Below are 21,896 nucleotides of genomic sequence, written 5' to 3' on the forward strand. Positions count from 1 at the left end.
AGTGCCGAGCTGAGCTTCATAGCTGTTGAAGTGTACAAAACTCCGGATAAAGAGAAAAAAATCACTTAGGAGCTGAAGAAAAAGTGTTATCATTAGACAACACATGTGAAAGAAACCAAAGATAGTACTAACGAATATGACCCTATATTCGTCTTGAAGCATGAAGAAAATTTCGAGGGGTTTAGACATCATTTCTTATCTCTAATGCCTGAACAACATGTGGAAAGCACGGTAAATTCTTTTCCTATTATGTTAACGTTAATGATTTTTCTAAAGACTCTTATACTACATATCTCGTAAATTTTCTTCCTGTAGGTTGAGTCCTTTTGCATGCAGAAATATTTATTTTGATGATTGAATGTTTATCACGTTTTATTCAGCACATGAATGGTGTTCGGTTCATTGGAATTGGTCATTTTGATTCACTTGATTGTTAGTGTATTCAGTTGAGTTCTTTTGCATGCAGACAAGTTTTTCTTGATGATTAAATGTTTATCACGTATTATTCAGAACATGAATGGTGTTTTACTGGTTCTGATAAATAATTTGGTTTATTCATGATTTAACCGAGATCCATTTTACAGATGTTTATGTTGGGAACCCATGGTGAGAATTACATTGATCCAAAGACCAACAATGCCTACTGGATGGATGTCGATTGATATGCACACTACCGCCATTTTCTTGACGAAAGAAAACTCCTATCGCATCCATTTTGTAAGTTGTGATATCTGAAACTTCTTTGATAATTCTCTCATTTGCTATCATTTGAATTGAAATATTCTATCATTTTCCCAAACTTCAACTGTTTGTGCCGATTTGTAATAGAGGGCACTGGTGGTTGTGAATTGCCAATGTCTAGAAAAGGCATTCTATGTGCTTGACCCTGTGAACAAGAAGAAAGATGAAATACATGATTTGAGAATTAAACTGAACAAATTTGTTGTAAGTTATTTAAATCATACATATTTTGTTGGTGATTTATATTCTGTTCATCCTTAAGTGTTCAGTTGAGTTCTTTTGCATGCAGAAATATTTCTCTTTCTTATTTAATGTTTGTCACATTTTATTCAAATCATGATTGGTATTCGATTCAGTGGAGTTGCTGATTTTGATTCACCTGATTGTTATGTGTTCACTTGGGTTCTTTTGCATGCACAAATTGTTTCTCTTGCTGATTGAATGTTTATCATGTTTTATTCAGAACATGAACATGATTCGGTTCATTGTAGTTGCTAATTTTCATTCACTTTTTGTATCCTTTTCAGGGATTAATAATCTCCCAGATGAGAATTACGCTGTGGCAGAACCCTTAATGGAGGACGGAGAGGGAGAAGAAGCAGAGTATATCAGGCTGAATAGTCAACGTACAAGGTAAAAATCTTTCTTATATAGTTTTATTTTTAATGTGTTTTATTTTATATACTATTAATCATATCTTACTTAATTCTTGCTTAGGTATGATTGTGCAATATACGTCAAGCAATGGCTTGAAACAATTGATCTACGAAAGATCAAAAATGGGAAGAGGTATCAATATAAAACTTACAAGTAAGTAGTTGCTAAATTAATGAAATTCGTTGATTTCTTATTTCAATTAGTGTATTTCTTATGTAACTGATTCCTTTCATTGAAATATAGCAAGAGATTAATATGTTCAAATATTTTATTACACAAACTGAACAAAATCAGAGACCAAGTGATTTGCACATCTGAAGCAATAAGACTCCCGAAGCCATCTGCTGTCCCCTCCAGCTCTTATTATAAATTCACATATGGGGATATATATAGCAAATAGGATATACTTTGTTTGACTAGTTGTAATTAACACTATTTTGTTTAACTTGTTTAAAAAAGTAAAGATTTCTTTTTTCAATGTATATATGTGAATATTAATGTAAATGTTATATATATATATATATATATATATATATATATATATATATATATATATATCTAATGTTAATGTGTATATCTAATTCAAGATGGATTAGTCCTTGTTCTGTCGGTTGGAGATGTTAATGTATATATCTGTTGGAACTGTCTAGCTGCTGTTTTGTTCCAGGTTCACAGTGAATAAAATCTTGGTATTTATCAAATATTAAGAGCCCCAAAAACACAAATGAGCCCAAATTAGTACATTGGATGAACCGAAAAAATTCATATATCAGTATAATAGAGAGCTAATTTTAAAAAAATATTGCTATCAGTATTCAGTTTCAGAAACACCTGAACTCTTGACATAACAGAATAAATTGACTATTCAATAAACAAAAAAGTGACTATTCAATAAAGAATTTCAAAAAGCTAATATCAAACACGGATAAGTGACTATTCAATAAACACTAACACTAGTCAGAAATTAAACCTCCTCTAACTTCAGTGAACCAAAATTTTCTCATACATGAATGGAAATATATGTTAATAAAAACTGAAACTCCTGTAATTCTCTCCAGGATAATTCATATCCGGTGGATTGTAATGGCTGGAGCTTGACTGAATCGTTGATTCGCCATCTAAAATGTTCAACTGCAAAAGAGAAAATAAATTGTATATTAGCAAAATGCACAAATGAAATTTTCCCTAATCAAAAGCAAATCAATTTTACCTCTCTTGAAGCTGGCTTTTTCTTTTTCTCCATGGTGTTTGAGATTTTTTTTGCAGGTTTGATCCCAGTCTGTTCTTGGGCCAGCCTCTTGTTCTGACACGTAGTGGGTTTTGAAGGTCGTTCACGTCGCTCAACATTGCTTCTTCGTGGGACAACGAACTTTTTCCTTTGCTTCTCCCTTAATATTCTTGCAGCTCGGCCATGACATTGTCAAAGACCCGGTGTAGAATCCTGATTAGCTCCTCGTACTCTGACGTAAATTTGTAAATATTGTGCGATAAAACACCAAATCGTCAAATCTCTTGCTTCTCGACTCCAGTAGAGGCTAGTCTTGCCTGCTCTTGATGTGTGTGTGCCACCTCTTTATGTTTTTGTGCCAGCGTTCTAGTATGTATTTTGGTGCCACGTTATCTACTCACTTGAAGCTTAAGATGCTCACAAAATGGCGGCACATTATGCCCCTTGACTCGAACAGGTGACAAAAAACTTGTTGAATGTGGAGTTAGAAACATGCTCTACGACTTCGTATATTGTGAAACCTATGGTGGAATACATTGATCTTGGGCAGTTCACCTTTCCTCTGAATTGTCCTTGAACTTTTCTAAACTTCTCGTGGGTATACACGTGCTGAAACTGCAAATCTATTGCTGATTTTGTTGCGCACGGTATCACGGTGTGAAAAACTGCAGCGTCAAATTCTCTCTCTCTTTGCTCTCTGCTTGGTAGGCAATTGTCGTAGTGCTTCACGAATTAACTCAAAGAGCTGTTGCGTGTGATGAACTTGTTGAAAAATGCGTGCATGCTTTCACTCCCTTGTGTGCTTCTCATCCCGGCCCAGAAGTGGTGATCCATGTAAACTGGAATCCATATATGGCGATCTTTGTATAGGTATGCAGAATGAACCAAAAACCAGATTGTACCTGTATAAAAGGACACTCTCACAAAGTGATGAACCGAAATGTGTAGATTTGGTGAACATAAAGACTTAATTTGGGTAAACCGAATACCTGTTTGTATTATAGGTGGTGTCGAATGAAACCACGTCTCCAAAATACTCACAAGCAGCCCTGCTACTTGCGTCGGCCTAGAATGCATTTTTGATGGAGTGATGGCCATCGAGGTTGAGCTCAAAAAAGAAATTTTGGTTCTTATTTTCATTCTTAATAGGTACTTTCCAAATTCTTTGGTATCGTCTTGTTCGGGAACATTCTGTACTTCCCTTGTGATGTAATTCCTCGCGTCTTTTTTGTATAAAACTTAGATCCCGATGACTGCCGGCTGCTACTACGAATGATTGGTAAGTTTTTCTTGGTCTGATTTCGGCTTACTTGTTGGTTTCGATGGTGCGACGCACGAACATTCTTAGCTCCATGTGTTGTTTGAGCATCTCTGCCCAGTCTGGACAGCAGGGGTGTCAATGATTCAAAACAACTTTAGAAATTGTCCAGAGACCAACGTCCATCAATATGTGTATGTAGATCCTGGCTGGACAGTTTATGCCGGCTGAGAAATTTGTCTTTAGAGTTGGAGATATCTTAGATTTCCACCTCCACTTTCTGCTGCATACAAATAGTTGACTCTTAATCTCATCTCCTTTTGGAGTCATGTTCCTTATTTTGGTAGAAAAACTGGCAAGTTTGAAATAATTTTTGTAGAACTTTCCAGCTTCTTCTAGTGTCTTGAAAATCATCCCGACCTTTGGGACAAATTGTTCATCTACAACACACCTGGTCTGCAGAATGAACCAAACATGTTATTATGGTGAAACAATTGTATAGTACTAAATGAATGGAATATTATCCATTATATAAATACAAATTCAAACAGCTTTCTGCATAATGAACCGAACATGTCATTATGGTGAAACAAATGTATAGTACTAAATGAATGGAACATTATCCAGTATATAAAATCAAATTCAAACAGCTTTCTGCAAAATGAACTGAACATGTTATTATGGTGAAACAATTGTGTAATACTGAATGAAAAAATATTATCCATTATATAAAATAAAATTCAAAATAGCTGTGTCTACAATTTAAAGATTATCACTTTTATTCAATTTAATTCAATTCAAAACACATGCGTCCATTCAATTCAATTCAATTCAAATTAGCAATTGCATTCCATTCAATTCGATTCAAAATTGAATAATCCAAACCTCGTCCGCTTGATTCGTGTCAGAAGAATAATCGAAATCTCTTTCATTCAATTGATTTGAAGTTGAATCATTCATTGTTTCGATTGAGAAATGAAGATCAAAGAAGAAAACGAAGAAGAATAGGAAGAAGATAAATACAGCGTAAGCATATCGAAAGAAGCTAAGAAAATGAAGAAGATGAGTGCGACCAGAGAAGAAGGACGAAGCTTATTATGTTGAAGGCAATGCAGATCGATAAAGAAGAACGCGAGCAGAGAAGAACTAGGAGAACAGAAGGTTTAGGTTGCAGTAGAGAAGGTTTACGTTATATGTAGTGCGTATATCACAAACGAGTGGGGGGTGTTAGAGGCGCGTCTAGCAATATATGCTTAGACAACTTGGATGCATTTTTTACATGGATGTGAAGCATTATTGTATTAAAAATAAGTTAAACACAACATCTGTATTTATACACAAATACATAATAATTAATGAATAATTTAGTAGCTGATTTTTTATACATATATAATATTTTTATTATAAAAATTATTATCATGTTATACATATTTTATCTTTATTGTTAAAATTTTATGGATCTGTAACTAATTCTAAGATCCATAACCATATATATGAAGTAGTTAGATTAAAGAATGGATCTATGTAAAGAATTGTGGAGATAAGTGCTTCATTAAAATTCAAAAATATTTTAAATAATACATAATAAGAATATTTATTTATTCTCATTACATTATTAAATTTATTATTATGAAAATTATTTTATTATTTGTTCGGTTGCTTGGATTCCGGATGGGTCGGAGGTGTCTCCTGGGTAGGAAGGTGAGAATAAGCCTTGGTCTGGGTCCGTGGAGCAAGTTGCGGAGGTAGCAGTCGTCACGAGACCGCCATCGCCTCATCAGTTATCGCCAAGTACAGGTATAACGGTTCTCCGCTTTTAGGCTTTCCGAGAACAGGCGGTGCCGAGATTATCTCCTTGAAGTGCTTGAAGGCTTCTTCACACGCCGGGGTCCATTCGAACGCTATCCCCTTCCTCATCAAGTTGAAGAATAGCAGAGCTTTAGCGGCCGACGCACCGAGGAAGCGGGATAGTGCAGTGAGCCTTCCTGCCAACCTCTGGACGTCTTTTATACATCCTGAGCTCTTCATTTGCAGTAGTGCTTTTTCACACTTTTTCAGGTTGGCCTCTACTCCTCTTTGGGTTATCATAAACCCCAAAAATTTCCCAGCTTCCATGGTGAAGGCGCACTTGAGCAGATTAAGCCTCATGCCATATCGCTGAAGAGAGGCGAACACGTTCTCTAGGTCCCCGATGAGGTCCTCAGCCTGGGTGGTCTTTACCAGAATATCGTCCACATACACTTCCACCGTCTTACCGATAAGATCGCTGAATATCTTGTTCATCAGCCTTTGGTACGTAGTCCCTGCGTTTTTTAGCTCAAACGGCATCGCCTTGTAGCAGTATGTTCCCCCCGGTGTTATAAACGTTATTTTCTCTTCGTCTGGCCGGTGCATCGGTATTTGGTTGTAACCAGAATAAGCATCCATGAAGCTCAGATACCGGTATCCTGCCGCCGCATCAACAAGGGCATCTATGTTGGGGAGAGGGAAGGAATTCTTGGGACATGCCTTGTTAAGATCGGAATGATCTACGTACATTCTCCATTTCCCACTGTGCTTTCTAACTAGAACTACATTCGATAGCCAAGTCGAGTAATCGAGTTCCCAGATGAAGCCCGCTTCTAGTAGATTGGCCGTTTGCCTGGCCACTTCCCCCGCCCTTTCTTGGGACATTTTCCTTCTTCTTTGAGCCACCGGCTTGGCCTTCGTCCTCACGGCTAGGTGGTGTGACATGAACTGGGGGTCTATCCTTGGCATGTCGGCCGGCGTCCAAGCAAACAGGTCGCCGTTAGCTCTTATCATTTCCATTAGAGGTTCTTTCAAGTTATGGGGGAGGTTTCTGTTCACGAAGGTGAACTTTTCCTCCAAATCGCGGACCCTGAACTTCTCTAGATCATCTTCAGGTTCCAGCCTGGGTTTGTCGTCAACCCTGGCATCCAGGTCGGTGAGGAAAACTCTCGACGCCTCTTTGGACTTATTTCTCAGGGAGAGGCTGGGGTTGTCGCACGCGACTGCCGTTTCCAAATCTTCCTTGATAGATCTAACCGACCCATCATCAGTGACAAACCTCATCATCAATAGCTTTGTACTGATTACTACTCCAAAATCATTGATAGTCTTTCTTCCCAGGATGAGTTTGTAGGCCGTGGAGTCTCTCAAAACCACGAACTCTGCCATTACTGACATTTTCTCTTGTCCTTGTCCTATGGATACTGGTAGGGAAATTATCCCATCAGGTTTGATAAAGTGATCTCCCAATCCGACCACGTCGTGCTGGTGGGTCTTCAAGTCGGTATCCCGGAAGCCCAAAGCATCGAACACGTTGCGGAACATGATATTCGAATTGGTCTCTGTGTCTACCAGAATTCGCTTTACTAGGCTGGTTCCAACTCTAGCTATGATTATCATCGGAGGGTTCTCTGCCAAGTCGTCAAACCATTGGTCCTCCGGCCCGAATGATATTGACGGTATCCTCTTGGAGGGGGGCGCAGGACTGGACGACGTCACGGCCAGGACTTTGGCGTCTTTCTTGCTTGCCGATTTCGACCTAGGATCCGCTTCTCTCTGACCACGACGTTCACTACGGTGAGGCCGTGCTCAAGGTCCTCGGGCTCTTGCCGTTGCCTCACCGTGCGGCTCTTGTCGTCTCCAGATCGGTCACGATCTCGTCTCCTGGGCTCCCATATGAGGTGGGAGAACTCTGCCAACTTTCCTTGCCGGATCGCCTACTCCAGTGCATCTTTCAGGTCAAAACAATCCTGGATTTTGTGTCCATAGCCCTTGTGGTAATCGAAGTAGAGGTTTTTGTTCCCTCCCGTCCTGTCCTTGAGTTGTCTAGGCTTCGACAGAATGCCTTTGTCGGTGATCTGCTGATAGAATTCAATAATTGGGGCTATAAGGGGGTATAGTTAGTAAACTTCCCTACCCGGGGAAACGGCTTGAAGGTCTTGCTCGGAACTCCGTCCTTGGAGTGCTCCTTCGGCCTTTCCCCGCTACCGTGCTGTCGAGGTTGGTTGCAGGCGGGTTACCGCTTGTTGGCTGCCACAACCTGACTGACTTCTTCATCATTGATATACTCCCTGGCCATATTTTGGATTTCTTGCATCGTCCACACGGGCTTGGTGGTAAGGTGCTTCCTAAAATCCTCATTCAGCAACCCATTCGTCAAACATAAACTGGCCACTGAGTTGGTTAGGCCGTCGATCTCCAAGCACTCGTCATTGAACCTGTCCAGGTATTTCCTGGTCGGTTCTCCGGCTCTTTGCGTCACCCCGAGGAGGTTGATCGTGTGTTTTTCCTTTGCAATGCGGGTAGTAAACTGGGCCAGGAAGGCGCGGGTGATGTCTAAAAACGTGACCACAGAACATTGTGGGAGGCTGTTAAACCACCGAATTGCAGGCCCTGCCAAGGTGACCGGGAAAGCGCGACACCTCACTTTGTCGCCTACCCTTTCTAGATTCATCCTGGCCTCGAATGTCGTTGGATGTTCTTGTGGGTCTTAGGTCCAATCATACCTCATGTCTGTTGGCTTATCGAAGTTCTTCGGTAGCTGGACCTCGAGGATAGAATGATGGAAGGGGGTTGCCCCCATAATTACGAGATGTCGTGTTCTTTTCGGTCTTTCTCTGTCATCCTCTCGGTTCTCCTCTGTGGCTTGTCTCCTTGTGGGTCGGGTGTAAATCAGAGGATCTCGCCGCCTTCTTGGCGCCTCCCTGTTTTCCATTGAAGATTATCCGATTCTGAACGGGGGCTCGGTGCGCGTCCGGAGCGACTTCTTCGGGGACTTCTCCCCCTCCTCTAGGGGGATTGAGAGCAATTTTGTTCGGGAGTTGGTTGACGATGCCCCCGAGTCGCAAGCTCGTGTTCCAGGTTCTGCACCCTGTGTCGCAGTTCCTGCATTATTCTGGCATTGTCACTGCGTGTTCCCCTAAAAGGGCGTCTCTCCTGGGAGTGCGAGGATGACTCGGGTTATCGTAGAGGGGATCTCGTGCGCTCGCGGGAGGAAGTTACAGAGGCTGCCCTGCCGGTACGGGGAGCTGTTTGCCCCCTGCATTCGACTCTGTCACCTGGTTCTCCAGGACCCACTAGAAAGTTCATTCAGGCTTTCCCACAGACGGCGCAAATATTCAGTTGCTCGGATTCCGGATTAGTCGGAGGTGTCTCCTGGGTAGGAAGGTGGGAATCAACCTTGGTCTGGGTCTGTGGAGCAAGTTACGGAGGTAGCCGACGTCACGAGCTCTTCGTGATGTGAGGGGGATGCCACCTGCAAGGATACTCCGACGCTCAAGTCAGAAAATGTGCAGGTGGTATGAGAGTAGGGGATACGGTGACGTACCTTGGGGGAGGGGTAGGACCCTCCCTTTATATACCCTGTCAGTAGGACGGGACCCGCAGGGGGAGGCCTCCTTCAAGGAAGCTTCCTTCCCTACAGCTGTCATGCAGCTGACAGCAGGGGCGCGTGTCCGAATCGCAAAACCAGACAGGTTGTGTGCGCCAACCTGATCGCATAGATTGGGTTGTTTGTGGGCCGGGTCGGCTGTTGTGCCAGCTGGGCAGGGCCGTAACATTATTATATTATATATTTTGTTTTTAGTGTCAAATTTTTTTAAACTTGTCTTTGCTTGAATCATAATATTAATGCTAAATGAGACGGAGTTGATTATTGTAAATTGCACTATAAAGTAGCATGTTAAAAATGATCCATCAGAATATAGATGATTATTATGATGTTTAAAAGTATTTGTCTAACTTATTAAAAAAATTAAAAATTAATATTTAATTTTAAAAATAAAAAATAAATAAGTATTAAATATTTAAAATTTATAATAAAAAATAAGTTAGACAAAAATTAAACCCTAAATTATAAATACCATAAAATTCACTGAGAATATATTCAATATCACTCACTTCCCTAATTGATTAATCTCACTCTCTCACTCTTCAAGCACCACTGCACAACATGCTTGTCGCATAAAAGGGTGAATGAGATATGACACCACTATTAATTTCCACCCCAGATATTTGATATGCTTTTCTTTTCTCTTATTATGATCTGACCTTGACCTAGATATGCTTCAATTCCATATCTTGAAATTAAAATGAGATCATTGCTTTCATATAACTAATATTAATTCATAATCAACAAGGTTGATGTCATCAAGGGAATGAATGTTTTACACTGACGTTTTATATAACTAATAGTAATGTATTTTTTATTTATAAAAGAACTATTTATTTTATAAATTTATTTATGTATTTTGCAGTGACTATATATTTATTTATGTAATACTACATTCGACAAAAAAATACCATGTATACATAAAATATCAATTATCATATATTTATATATAAATATGTGTTATTAAATTTATTTTAATATAAATTTTAAATTTTGACATATTTTTTGACTAATTTAGTAGTTGATTAGTTTATAGTTGCTTTTTATAAAAGATAGCATTAAACTTTTTTAAAATGTTTACTTTTGACTCGATAAATTAAATGATTTTTTTGTTGTTAACGGTAATTTTCAAGTCAATAGACTAAGAATTAATTTATCAGTGGTCAATAAATTATTGTATGTATAAGACGGAATTTAAACTCTCAATATTTTTTTTAACCGAACAAATGAGCTGATCACTCGACCAATCAAAAGTTAATAAATGCACCCTCCTTTCTAAATAATTATAATGGATATCCAATTCGATTTGAGACTAGGACTGAACTTGCATTTAAACTGGTTAAAGATCATGATCCAAAAAAAAAAAAAAAAACCGGTTAAAAATAATTAAACTTGTTGAACCAAGGTTTTCTCTCAACTTGTAAGGCCTTGATTTTGTCCCAAGAAGTTACACTACTTCTTATGAATATATTAAATTGTTTTTTTTTATTTAATTTATTTTTTAGTTTTAATTTTGTACTCATTGTTTTTCAAATAAATTATATTCTTTTAATTTTATGCAATTATTAATATAAATATTAAATTTTATTAAATACTTATAAATTTAAAAACCAAACAAAAAATACTATTCAAGTATTTATTAATCGCAAGATAATTTTTTGTTTTTTTTATTATGAGATATCTACTAATATTATTTTTAATAAATGCTTGAATTATATAATAGTAATAAACTAATTAATAAATTATTTAAATATAAAAGTAATTAATTTAGTATAGAATCAAAATTGAAAAGATATTTATTATGAAAATAATAAAATTTTATATAATTACAATTCAACCAACTTAACAATAATTTAATTATTAAATCAATAATCTAATAATTTAATATTTTGGTTGGATCAATTGTAATTTTGAGTACAATAATAGAAATGCTTTTACATGGTACTCTACTACTCTTCACTCTCTTTTCTTGCCAAGTGATAGAATCGAGAATATCTGCATGATAGACATCCTCCTCGCAGATGAAGGACCTCATCAATATCCAAGCAGCGATTAATGTAATTTTATAAAATAAGTATTATTTTAGTCCCTAATATTTAGGGTCAGAATTAAAACTGTTTTTAACGTAGTTTTCTGTTTAAACTCGTTGTTATTACTTTATTTACTATAGGCTTCTCTCTAGCATCTACTATGGCAGAATTAAAATTTTCAAACATATTAACCAGTGTATCTACTTTAAAATTAAAGGTGAACCTAGATCTAGACCAATACCTAGGTGGAATAGCAATTAAGTACCGAAAAGTTTCCTGATTCACAGTTTTCAATTCGGCCATGTACCTCTTCGAATCTTTCCAGTGAGTCGCCTTAGCACACTTCCGCATCATTTGCTTCAAATGTAACCCTAGTATAACATCTTCTTATGCCGGCAACAAACTCTACACCGATGATATTAATGAGCATATAGTTAGGGATACTTCATATGTTGTAATGAATAATGTAAATGTGCATAAGTAAAATGTGGTGAAGTATACTTACTTTTTGTTGGTCAGCCATAAATGTGGATCTTTCCATCTTCTCAATCTCAATGTCAGATGCAAGATGATTCAAGAACCAATTCCATGAGTTCTTGGTCTTGCCCTCTACAACCGCATATGCAATTGACAGCATTTGGTCATTCGAATCCCAACCTATTGCAGTGACCAATTGTCCATCCTGAGGTGTCTTCAAAAAGCATCCATCTAGACCAATGAAGGACCTGCAATACTGGAAGCTTTGCTTGCATGTTTCCAAGTACACGTAGATCCTCTGAAAGATGCGATAATTTGTCATGGATGATGTTTGTGCTTTATTATCAAAATCAGGAGACCTTTGCACTTATATACGAATAGAGGAGTCTGGATTTTTCTTCAACAACTCATGTCCATAGTCATATATCCTCTTATATTGCTCTCGGAAGGTTCCCTAAATTTCGTCCAATGCAATTTGCTTAGTCCTCGTTACCATTAATTTAGTGACATTCAAGTTCCACTTTTTTTTAGCCTTGGAAACCAATTTCTTTATCTTCACCTTGAGATTTGATTCAACCTTCTTCTTGAATGCCATGCCAAGCCATTTTGAGTGTAAAATTCCCACCATACATGTGTGATTCAAATTCATACTGCAAAGCTGCCAAGTATCTTCATATCCTATTTTTGCAGCATACAGCCAAAAAGGACACTCACCAGAACAAACTACCCTTACCCTCTTCAGATCACACTTCCTTAAAGTAATTACCCTTGTGGTTTGCCCAACATATGCAGTCACATTATCCTTGAATTCCTCCCTATATGCATATAGTATCCCAACTTTTTACTTGTATTGTTTCATGTCTTTTTGTGCCTTGTGAACTGGATACCTCATTCTCTCATGGTCTGAATCTGACCCCTTAACTCTAACCTTGTGGTCCAAATCTAACTCATCACTGTCTGATCCTTCATCATTTTTAAAATTCTCAATTGCCACACCCTTCTTCTTCACAGCCCTACGTCTATCAGTCATGACATTCACATCCTCAAACCCATTGACATCAGGATCAAACTCATATTCACTGTCGGTAAAGTGCAAATCATCTATACTGGCATTCTCCTCTTCATATGGTTTATACTCTAAATCGAGATTATCACTGTCACTGGAATTACCAAACACAGCTTCGTGATTATCATCATCATCATCACTATCCTTAGTCTCTGCCCCAGTATCCTTAGCACCTGGTTCGAATTGGTTTTTTTCCATGTTCTCCACCATACACAACTAGCTCTTGTCCTTCACTTTTATCAACCATCCCATGATCCTCACCAATATCAATATAGCTAGCAGTAGGAAATACATCGTCCTCCTCACCTTGTGCACAACAAATAACTCTACATAATCTCTTAATTCAGCTATTTTACACATGGCAATCGAATCTGCATCAACTTTAAACAACTTAAAATTTTTCTCCATGTCTTCATATATAGGATCCTTGAACCACAACGCTGATATATTCTCCTCAACGTAACCAAATTACTTTAACTCTGCATAAACTTCAAATATGGACCAGCGATCACATTCAATATCTTCTATAATTGTTGTTTCTCCTCCCACGTACTGTAATGGCCCATTTTGATAAGTAGACCATCCTTCATGGTAGACTTTTAGTTTAAAATATTCCATTGTCTTCTCCAATACCCTATCAGTAAATAACTATCAGAACACATTACCATATTGCAACAATAAAAAAAAAACACACACACACACATGCATCCCTATTTCACAGTGATATCAATCCCTAGTCTAACTGCACACACCTTTGGCTTCCATTCAATCATCAACGAAAAATCAAAACCTAAACTTTCTAACTCAAAACTAACTACCTACGCCAATCCTGCGAATACTGCCTCACTGACTGTTCAAGTCCCTTCCTTCAAGCAACCCGAACTCGCCTGCTTTCTTCTCTCCAAGAACAGCTTCTGCCATTTCTGATTTTGGACTAGGGCATCAATCACATTGGTTTATGAAACGTTATGCTTAATATTGTGGTTAGTGTTGAGGGTTTACATACAAATGAAGACATGAAGTGTTTCGCGCGAAACATAAAAACTGAAAAGGGTAGTTTTGTCATTTAAAAAAATTATTAAAAAACGATTTTAATAGAAAATAAAACAATAATGACAACTTTAAATCCAAAATTATGTTAGAAACAGTTTTGATTCTGACCCTAAACATCAAATACCAAAACAATATTTATCTCTAATTTTATCTAAGTTATATTAATACAATAGTTCATATAAAATGAGAGATTTATTCCTCGTATAAAGATAACAAATCTCCCTTCCTTCCTATATTAAAAATGACAGATATGATAAATTAAGAAGTGTGATGCATATACCACTTATTCACCGAAGAATAATAATTCATGCCAATTTTTTTGTTTAAGAATTTTCATATTATGTTTTTGTTACCAAATAAAGTTTGATCCCTTACTGGTGACAAGACATTGAAATGAATACTGAAAGGTGAAAGAAACAATGAGAGGTAAGCACAACAAGAAATGACACCAATACCTAATAATTTGAACAATGGAGGAGACATAGGCACCCCCACTTGAGCATAACAATCCCACCACCCTAAATTATTACGGGGCCGCCAAATACTACTACTAAAATAATTAATTTGGATTGGTAGAATAATTAATATACTAGCCTGTTTAAATAAGTATCGAAAATTTAAATTATACTTTATATATATAATAATTTATTAGTCAATAATAAATTTTTAAATAAAACTCAGATCCATAATAAATTAATTAGTATTAGACCCCATAAATTAAAGAATACTATAAAAAAAAGTATATCACAAGCTACACCTAAATATAATTGTCAGTAGTATGTAGTAGAATCTTTTATAGTTACAGTATTTTATATTAATCATATTAAATATACACTAAAATCAATTATCAATATAAAATATACAGTAAAATATAAAATATATATTAAAAATAAATTAAATTCTATATAAATTTATACACAAATACATATTAATTAATTTTAATATACATCTAGCACATTTTAATTTTTTTTTCTCTTTTATTTTATTTTTTTACTTATCTTATGGATCGCCCAATGTTGATAGTGCATTTTGTCCCCACAAACACACTTTACAATATATATATAATGACTAAAGTCAAGCACCACCAATAATTTACCCACAAAATAGAGAGAGAATAAATGTAATTGCGTCCGTTCTCTTTGTGAGGATTCCTATTCTTTGTTATGCATGTGATCATGCCCAAGCAAAAAAGGATGTGATCCTTGAACTGTGGAAAAAGTTTTTCTTTATCACATAAAGAAGGAAATTATGAAAGGGAAGAATAAGAAGAAACAACGAAATATTTCTAGACACAACAAATCTTTTAAAAGAGAGAGAGAGAGATTGAAGTTTCTTTTTCCTTAGATAAATAAAACTTGAACTAATAACATTGTGTTTGAAAAGTTTTGGAATGAGAAAAAAGGTCTAATTCTATTAATAAGTAATAAATTATTCAATTCTATTTTAAATTAAAATTTGTGCATGGTTTAGGATAACACAAATTTTAATAGAATTGAATTCTGGCCTTTTACTACTACTTTACTCTTAAATCAAGGAGGAATTTGCATTTATATATTAGAAACAAAGCGATCAAGCAACAAAAACAAAAATTTATTTGTCTCAATTTTATATCAAATATTTCAAAATATTTACAATATATAGAAATTTATTTTACTATATAGTAATTGGTTTGATTTCACTATACAAAAAACTCAATTATCACGATGGCTTTTGTTGCGGCCTGGCCCAAGGACCCGACGGGTCGACCCGGCCCGAGCTCCACCCGGCCCGGCTCCGCGTCCTTCAAACGATCCGGACACGTGTCCTGTGCGGCTCACACACGGCTGCAGGACAGCGTCCTTGAGAATATGGGCCTGTCCCCATGAGGGGCCCACTACTGACATATATATAAAGGGAAGGTTGGCTCTTTCCCCGAGGTACGTCACCTTTCCATATCATTTTCCCCTGCCTGCGCACTAGCTGACTAGAGCGTCGGAGTGTCTTTGCAGGTGGCACCCCCCTCCTCCTTTCCCTCCAGAACGGGAGCTCGGCTACGCGGCAAATCCGGGCTTAGCGCAATCGCAAACCAGGCATCCTCCCCCGATCTCATAACTACCCGACCTGTCCGGCAACCGACACCGAACATTGGCGCCGTCTGTGGGGAACGCCTCAATGGATGTTGTGCTGGGTCCCGGGGACCAAGGCCAGGGAGCCGGAGCAGAAGGGGCGGCATCTGTCGCCTCACTAAGAGGGCGACGAAGGTCCCCCCGACAACACACTGAACAACACACGAGGGCCCGACCTTTCGGAGGAACGGGCGGCGACAGCGCCATAATAATGCAAGAGCTACGTCACAGCGTCCAAAACTTGGAGCGGCAATTGGCTGACCAGGAACGTGGCGAACGAATTACCGATCCCAGCTACGCCCCATCCTCCGAAAGCCAGGAAAGAGACTCTTACCGAGGCCGTCCGCGACACACCTCCGCATCCAGAACGGAAGCGGAGAGCACCCGGGAAGAATCCCCGATTCCAAGGAGACGGAATGACACGATAATTTATTCCCGAGGCAAGGAGACGCGCCGCACATCGCGAGGCCGCGAAGGCGGGAGGTCCAGAGGGACGCGACAACCCGTAATAATGGGAGCCACCCCGTTCTACCATTCCATCCTCGAGGTCTGGCTGCCGAAGCACTTCGACAAGCCGACGGACATGAGGTACGATGGGACTCAAGACCCCCTAGAACACCTCACTGCCTTTGAAGCCAGGATGAATCTAGAGGGAGTAGGGGACGAGGTGAGGTGCCGAGCCTTTCCGATAACCCTCGCCGGACCCGCGATCAGATGGTTCAACGGCCTACCTCAGGGATCCATCCGCGGTTTCACGGACATCAGTCGTGCATTCCTTGCCCAGTTTACAACACGAATAGCAAAGGCAAAGCACCCGATAAACCTTCTGGGGGTAACCCAGAGACAGGGAGAGTCGACCAGAAAATACCTGGACCGGTTCAACGACGAGTGCTTGGAAATCAACGGCCTAACCGATTTGGTGGCCAGTCTTTGTCTGACGAACGGCCTTCTCAACGAAAACTTTCGCAAACACCTCACCACGAAACCGGTCTGGACGATGCACGAGATCCAGACGGTAGCTAAAGAATACATAAACGATGAGGAAGTCAGCCGAGTCGTGGCTGCCAATAAACGGCAGTCCGGCTACCCCCAATCTCGGCAACCCAGTAACAGGGAAAGGCTGAAAGAACAAATCAGGGAGGAGGCGCTGAACAAGGCTCCCAGGGCGTTCCCCCGGGTCGGGAAATTCGCCAATTACACGCCACTCACTCTCCCCATCGTGGAAGTCTATCAACAAATAGCCGAGAAGGGAATCCTGCCGAAGCCCCGACCACTCAAGGACCGTACGGGAGGAAACAAGAACCTCTATTGTGACTATCACAAGGGTTACGGTCACCAAACGCAGGACTGCTTTGACCTAAAGGATGCACTGGAACAAGCGATAAGGGAAGGCAAGCTGGCAGAATTCTCCCATCTCATCAGAGAGCCGAGGAGACGCTATCGCGACCAGGACGAAGAAGCCAAAACCCGTTCAGCAAAGCGGCGACAAGAGCCAGAAAATAGGGACCACGGCCTCACTGTGATAAACGTGGTAACAGCCAAAAACACCCCGCCGAAGTCCCGATCGGCGCACAAGAAAGATGCTAAGATCTTAGCGGTTTCCTCCTCGTCGGCGCGAAATTCTAAGAAGCCTCCGTCCATTTCCTTCGGCCCGGAAGACAAATGGTTCGACGACGCCCCGGACAACCCCCCCATGGTCATCACGGCCAGGGTGGGAACCGGCCTCGTCAAACGGATCCTTGTCGACACAGGGGCTGACTCAAACATCATGTTCCGCAACGTGTTCGACGCACTGGGGCTGAGGGATGCCGATCTGACGACCCAACAACACGGGGTCATTGGACTAGTGATGAGCGGATAATTTATACGCTTTTTGGCATTGTTTTTAGTATGTTTTTAGTATCTTTTAGTTAGTTTTTAGTATATTTTTATTAGTTTTAAGTTAAAATTCACTTTTCTGGACTTTACTATGAGTTTGCGTGTTTTTCTGTGATTTCAGGTATTTTCTGGCTGAAATTGAGGGATCTGAGCAAAAATCTGATCCAGAGACTCAAAAGGACTGCAGATGCTGTTGGATTCTGACCTCCCTGCACTCGAAGTGGATTTTCTGGAGCTACAGAAGCCCAATTGGCGCGCTCTCAACGGCGTTGGAAAGTAGACATCCTGGGCTTTCCAGCAATATATGATAGTCCATACTTTTCCCAAGATTTGATGGCCCAAACCGGCGTTCAAAGTCACCCACAGAAATTCCAGCGTTAAACGCCGGAACTGGCACCTAAATGGGAGTTAAACGCCCAAACTGGCATAAAAGCTGGCGTTTAACTCCAAGAAGAGTCTCTACACGAAAATGCTTCATTGCTCAGCCCAAGCACACACCAAGTGGGCCCGGAAGTGGATTTTTATGTCATTTACTCATCTTTGTACACCTTAGGCTACTAGTTTCTATAAGTAGGACCTTTTACTATTGTATTTACTATCTTTTGATCATGTTTTTATGATTGAACCCTCTTTGGGAGGCTGGCCACTCGGCCATGCCTAGACCTTGTTCTTATGTATTTTCAACGGTGGAGTTTCTACACACCATAGATTAAGGTGTGGAGCTCTGCTGTACCTCGAGTATTAATGCAATTACTATTGTTCTTCTATTCAATTCCGCTTGTTCTTGTTCCAAGATATCACCTGTTCTTCAACTTGATGAATGTGATGATCCGTGACACTCATCATCATTCTCACTTATGAACAAAGTGACTGACAACCACTCTTGTTCTACAAGCATACGAGGCTTAGTGAATATCTCTTGGATTCCTGATACACGATGCATGGTTGATCGCCTGACAACCGAGTGCTCGCCTGACAAACGAGCCAGCCATTCCGTGAGATCAGAGTCTTCGTGGTATAGGCGAGAACTGATGGCGGCATTCAAGAGAATCCGGAAGGTCTAACCTTGTCTGTGGTATTCTGAGTAGGATTCAATGATTGAATGACTGTGACGTGCTTCAAACTCCTAGCAGGCGGGGCGTTAGTGACAGACGCAAAAGAATCGATGGATTTTATTCCGGCCTGACCGAGAACCGACAGCTGATTACCCATGCTGTGACAGAGCATAGGCGACGTTTTCACTGAGAGGATGGGAGGTAGCCACTGACAACGGTGAAACCCTACATGAGCTTGCCATGGAAAGGAGTAAGAAGGATTGGATGAAGACTGTAGGAAAGCAGAGAGACGGAAGGGAAGGCATCTTCATACGCTTATCTGAAGCTCTCACCAATGATATACATAAGTATCTCTATCTTTATCTTTATGCTTTATTCGTTTATCACTACACCCATTTGAGTCTGCCTGACTGAGATTTACAAGGTGACCATAGCTTGCTTCATACCAACAATCTCCGTGGGATCGACCCTTACTCGCGTAAGGTTTATTACTTGGACGACCCAATGCACTTGCTGGTTAGTTGTGCGAAGTTGTAGTGATCACAATTTCGTGCACCAAGTTTTTGGCGCCGTTGCCGGGGATTGTTCTTGTGTATGGACAACTGACGGTTCATCTTGTTGCTTAGATTAGGTATTTTTCTTCAGAGTTCTTAAGAATGAATTCTAGAGTTTCATGATGATCTGCTGAAATCTGGCTGGCTGAGAAGCCATGTCTAATCTTATTGGACCGAGGTTTCAACTGATCATCACAATAGCTTGTTGATCTCCATCAATCTTGCTATTGGAGAAATGATCTGCTAAGGCTTGGTTGGCCATTGGCCATGTCTAGTGTTTTGGACCGAAGCTTTCTTTGAAAGCTTGGCTGGCTGTGAAGCCATGTCTAATTCCTGGACCGGAGTCTTAGACTAGCATTGCAATGATTCCTGGAATCCAAACTGAGAATTCTGAAACCTTCATTTTCTATTTTCATATAATTTTCGAAAAAGCACAAAAAAATTACAAACCATAAAAACAAAAAAAAGATTTTATGTTTCTTGTTTGAGTCTAGTGTCTAATCTTAAGTTTGGTGTCTTGCATGCCTTGTTTATTTGATCTTGGTTCTATTTTCAAGTCAATAGTACAGGGGACTAAAAATTCAAAACATGCAGCAGAGGAATTACACAGAAAAGCTGGGCGTTCAAAACGCCCAGTGAAGAAGGACAGACTGGCGTTTAAACGCCAGCCAGGGTACCTGGTTGGGCGTTTAACGCCCAAAAAGGTAGCATTTTGGGCGTTAAACGCCAGAATGGATACCATTCTGGGCGTTTAACGCCAGGATGGCACAAGGGGGAAGATTTTGTTTTTCAAATCAATTTTTTTCAAGTTTTCAAAGTTTTTCAAAATCAAATCTTTTTCAAATCATATCTTTTCAATCAAATGTTTTCAAAATCAATTTCTTTCCTTTTTCAAAGATACTTTCTAACAATTAATGATTTGATTCAAAATCTCAAGTATGTTGCCTTTTCTGTTGAGAAAGGTTTAATTTTTGAATCATATCTTTTCTTGTCAGGCACGTCATTTAGTTTTAAAATCAAATCTTTTTAAAATATTTTTCAAATCATATCTTCTCAACCACATCTTTCTAAAACCAATCATATCTTTTTAATCACATCTTTTTCAAAATAGTTTTCAATCAAATCTTTTTAACTTCTAATTTCAAAATCTTTTTCAAAAATCATTTGATTTCTTTCCCACTCTTATTTTCGAAAATCAAGTAGTGTTTTTCAAAAATGTTTTCAAAATCTTTTACTTAATTTTCGAATATTACTTCCCTTCTTCTCACATCCTTCTATTTATGGAGTATCACTCCTTCTTAATGCACAATTCAAACTCTATCTAATCAAGTTCGAATTCTTATACCTCCTTCTTCTATTTTTCTTTTCCTCTGACACCTCAAGGAATCTCTATACTGTGACATAGAGGATTCCATATTTTCTTGTTCTCTTCTCTTTCATATGAGCAGGAACAAAGACAAAGGCATTCTTGTTGAAGCTGACCCTGAACCTGAAAGGACCTTGAAGCGAAAGCTAAGAGAAGCTAAGGCACAACTCTCTGTTGAGGACCTGACCGAATTCTTCAAAGAAGAAGAACCTATGGCAGCCGGAAACAACAACAATGCCAACAATGCAAGGAAGGTGCTGGGTGACTTTACTGCACCTACTCCCGATTTCTATGGGAGAAGCATCTTTATCCCTGCCATTGGAGCAAACAACTTTGAGCTTAAGCCTCAATTAGTTTCTCTAATGCAACAGAATTGCAAGTTCCATGGACTTCCATTGGAAGATCCTCATCAGTTTTTAGCTGAGTTCTTGCAAATCTGTGACACAGTCAAGACTAATGAGGTTGACCCTGAGGTCTACAGACTGATGCTATTCCCTTTTGCTGTAAGAGACAGAGCTCGAATATGGTTGGACTCACAACCTAAAGAAAGCCTGGACTCTTGGGAAAAGCTAGTCAATGCCTTCTTGGCAAAGTTCTTTCCACCTCAAAAATTGAGAAAGCTTAGAGTGGAAGTCCAAACCTTCAGACAGAAGGATGGTGAATCCCTCTATGAAGCTTGGGAAAGATACAAACAATTAATCAGAAAGTGTCCCTCAGACATGCTTTCTGAATGGAGCATCATAGGTATTTTCTATGATGGTCTCTCTGAACTATCCAAGATGTCTTTGGATAGCTCTGCTGGAGGATCTCTTCATCTGAAGAAGACGCCTACAGAGGCTCAAGAGCTCATTGAAATGGTTGCAAATAACCAATTCATGTACACTTCTGAAAGAAATCCTGTGAACAATGGGACAAGTCAGAAGAAAGGAGTTCTTGAGATTGATGCTCTGAATGCCATTTTGGCTCAGAACAAGATATTGACTCAACAAGTCAATTTGATTTCTCAAAGTCTGTCTATGCAAAATGCACC

At 39.3% G+C, this 21,896-nt stretch overlaps 1 protein-coding gene and 1 non-coding gene across 2 annotated transcripts; both read right to left on the reverse strand.

The window, feature by feature from the left end:
* Positions 1-7,908: 7,908 nt before the first annotated feature.
* Positions 7,909-8,346, reverse strand: LOC130956933 (uncharacterized). Its single transcript, XM_057883862.1, has one exon. It carries the CDS (start codon positions 8,344-8,346, stop codon positions 7,909-7,911), a length of 438 nt encoding a protein of 145 aa, XP_057739845.1.
* A 13,137-nt stretch (positions 8,347-21,483) lies between these two features.
* Positions 21,484-21,591, reverse strand: LOC130958579 (small nucleolar RNA R71). Its single transcript, XR_009077692.1, has one exon. It is a non-coding gene; the product is annotated as a small nucleolar RNA R71 (small nucleolar RNA).
* Between the last annotated feature and the right edge of the window lie 305 nt (positions 21,592-21,896).

This window comes from Arachis stenosperma, chromosome 10 (assembly GCF_014773155.1).
Source record: "Arachis stenosperma cultivar V10309 chromosome 10, arast.V10309.gnm1.PFL2, whole genome shotgun sequence".
NCBI classification, from domain to species: domain Eukaryota; kingdom Viridiplantae; phylum Streptophyta; class Magnoliopsida; order Fabales; family Fabaceae; genus Arachis; species Arachis stenosperma.

Excerpts from the sequence above, each read along its gene's own strand:
- LOC130956933 (XM_057883862.1), bottom strand. The coding sequence starts at position 8,346 with ATGAATCTAGAAAGGGTAGGCGACAAAGTGAGGTGTCGCGCTTTCCCG.